General features: G+C 36.4%; 1 protein-coding gene across 1 annotated transcript; it reads left to right on the plus strand.

Annotated features, from left to right (window-relative positions):
* The first annotated feature begins 89 nt into the window (after positions 1–89).
* LOC109592404 (uncharacterized) lies at positions 90–1,440 on the plus strand. The gene is made up of 6 exons (XM_020007853.1): positions 90–232; positions 290–408; positions 456–614; positions 662–845; positions 899–1,246; positions 1,300–1,440. Exons 3-6 carry the CDS (start codon positions 486–488, stop codon positions 1,305–1,307), a joined length of 669 nt encoding a protein of 222 aa, XP_019863412.1. The 5' UTR covers positions 90–232; positions 290–408; positions 456–485; the 3' UTR covers positions 1,308–1,440.
* Positions 1,441–1,665: the final 225 nt, after the last annotated feature.

The following is a 1,665-nucleotide window of genomic DNA, read 5'->3' on the forward strand; positions in this document are numbered from 1 at the left end:
GAAAATGGAGGAGGTAGGAATGAGGAGAGGAATGGAGAGGAAGATGGAGAGTCGGGAGATGAGGGAGGGAAAGGAAAGGGAGAGACAAGAGGAGGAGAGGGACAAGGAGCAGGAGGACAAGAAGGAGGAACAGGTGGAGGAGTAGCTGGAGGGAATGAAGAAGAGAAAGATGGTGAGAATGGAACAATTGCTTTAGAATCATGTGATCAACCAAACACTTCATCATCACTTAGTAAGTATACCTTTTTTTATTATTATGCATGTACCTGTCAATAATTCATCATTATAGTTGTATCTACTCATTCCACTGGTATACCTGAAGCTACAGTGTATGCTGGACAAGTGTTTTATGAACGACCAGATTTACTGAGATTTACTGCTGCTAGAGATTTGAATGCCTTACGTCAGGTAAATTGTTCAAGTATTTAAATTCATTATTTGTTATTTGGATCCAGTATATAAAGCAGACATATGTCATTCATGAAATGGATGAGGATTTTACATTCCAGCTTAATCCGTCTCTGAAATATGCTTGTATTCAGTTAATGTTTGATGGTCCACAGTTGAGACCAACAACTGGCTGGACTGTTAGTCCTCATAAGAATCCTTGTCTGGTATGTTAGTAATGTTATGTTCATTATTATTATTGTGTAATTGATAGATTAGGGAACGTGACATACTTGGTTTTGGTGACATTAGTACTACAATTCCTCCATCTTGCCTGGTATCAATATATGCTGAGAATAGTCCCCATACTGTACCTAACTTGAGTTATTCTGTACCATTGAAAGGTGTACAGGAACAAATGGAAATTATAATTAACAGATCACTGAAGGATATATTAGGTATAATAACAGTAATGTACATATTGTGTTCTATTCAATTGTGTAATTTATAGATGCACCTCATTCTGTTGGTACTAAAGATGTTCCTAATCCTGGTTCACATAATGACCTCAAGAAGCACCTTAATGATCTGAAACGTTTCCTTTCTTCTTCAGAATTATCAATGTTTCGTGACATAGCTAATGGTTGTATGGATGTAAAAATTATTAATTCTTCTCAGCATGATGAGTTATTTGATGGGATGAATAACCAGTCTTTATCAGAAAGAGTGGGACTTTTTGTTCAGAAAATTACAAATACAATTGAATTTTGTCCAAATCAAATTAGTACATTCTTGTCTATACTGAGGGAACAGGATCATGTTGTTCTTTCTACATTAGCTGACAGGATAGCTGCTTCATGTAAGTTATCAGTCATCACAATAATTTACCTTATCCCATGCATACATTAGTAGATAGATGAACAAGATAATGATTACTGGAGCAATGACATTATAATTTTTTATCTTTCATATGGACTTTTTGCTTTATGTGTTGTGTGTGTGTAGTTTTGTGTTTGTATTTAACTTTACAAAACAGTTGAGTAAGATCCCTAATCACTATGCTAGATAATGGTACATATAATATACTGTGGACATGTAGCAGAGACTCATACTTGGCAGATGCATTGCAATGGGCGGCATTGGGATTTATATTGCTGAGATAAGTGGGTGTGGTGATAATCGTGTGATGATTCTCAGCTCCACCCTCCAGGTCGACACTATGGACCGAACTATGGTAATACTGTGTTTACATTAGCTTCTTTAACTGAGCCAGCCCTG

This window comes from Amphimedon queenslandica, unplaced genomic scaffold, assembly GCF_000090795.2.
Source record: "Amphimedon queenslandica unplaced genomic scaffold, v1.1 AMPQUscaffold_5362_Cont22666, whole genome shotgun sequence".
Taxonomy (NCBI): domain Eukaryota; kingdom Metazoa; phylum Porifera; class Demospongiae; order Haplosclerida; family Niphatidae; genus Amphimedon; species Amphimedon queenslandica.

Coding starts and splice junctions, on each gene's coding strand:
- LOC109592404 (XM_020007853.1), top strand. CDS start 486: ATGGATGAGGATTTTACATTCCAGCTTAATCCGTCTCTGAAATATGCT. Junction 615..661: donor CTCATAAGAATCCTTGTCTG/GTATGTTAGTAA, acceptor TGTAATTGATAG/ATTAGGGAACGTGACATACT. Junction 846..898: donor ATCACTGAAGGATATATTAG/GTATAATAACAG, acceptor TGTAATTTATAG/ATGCACCTCATTCTGTTGGT.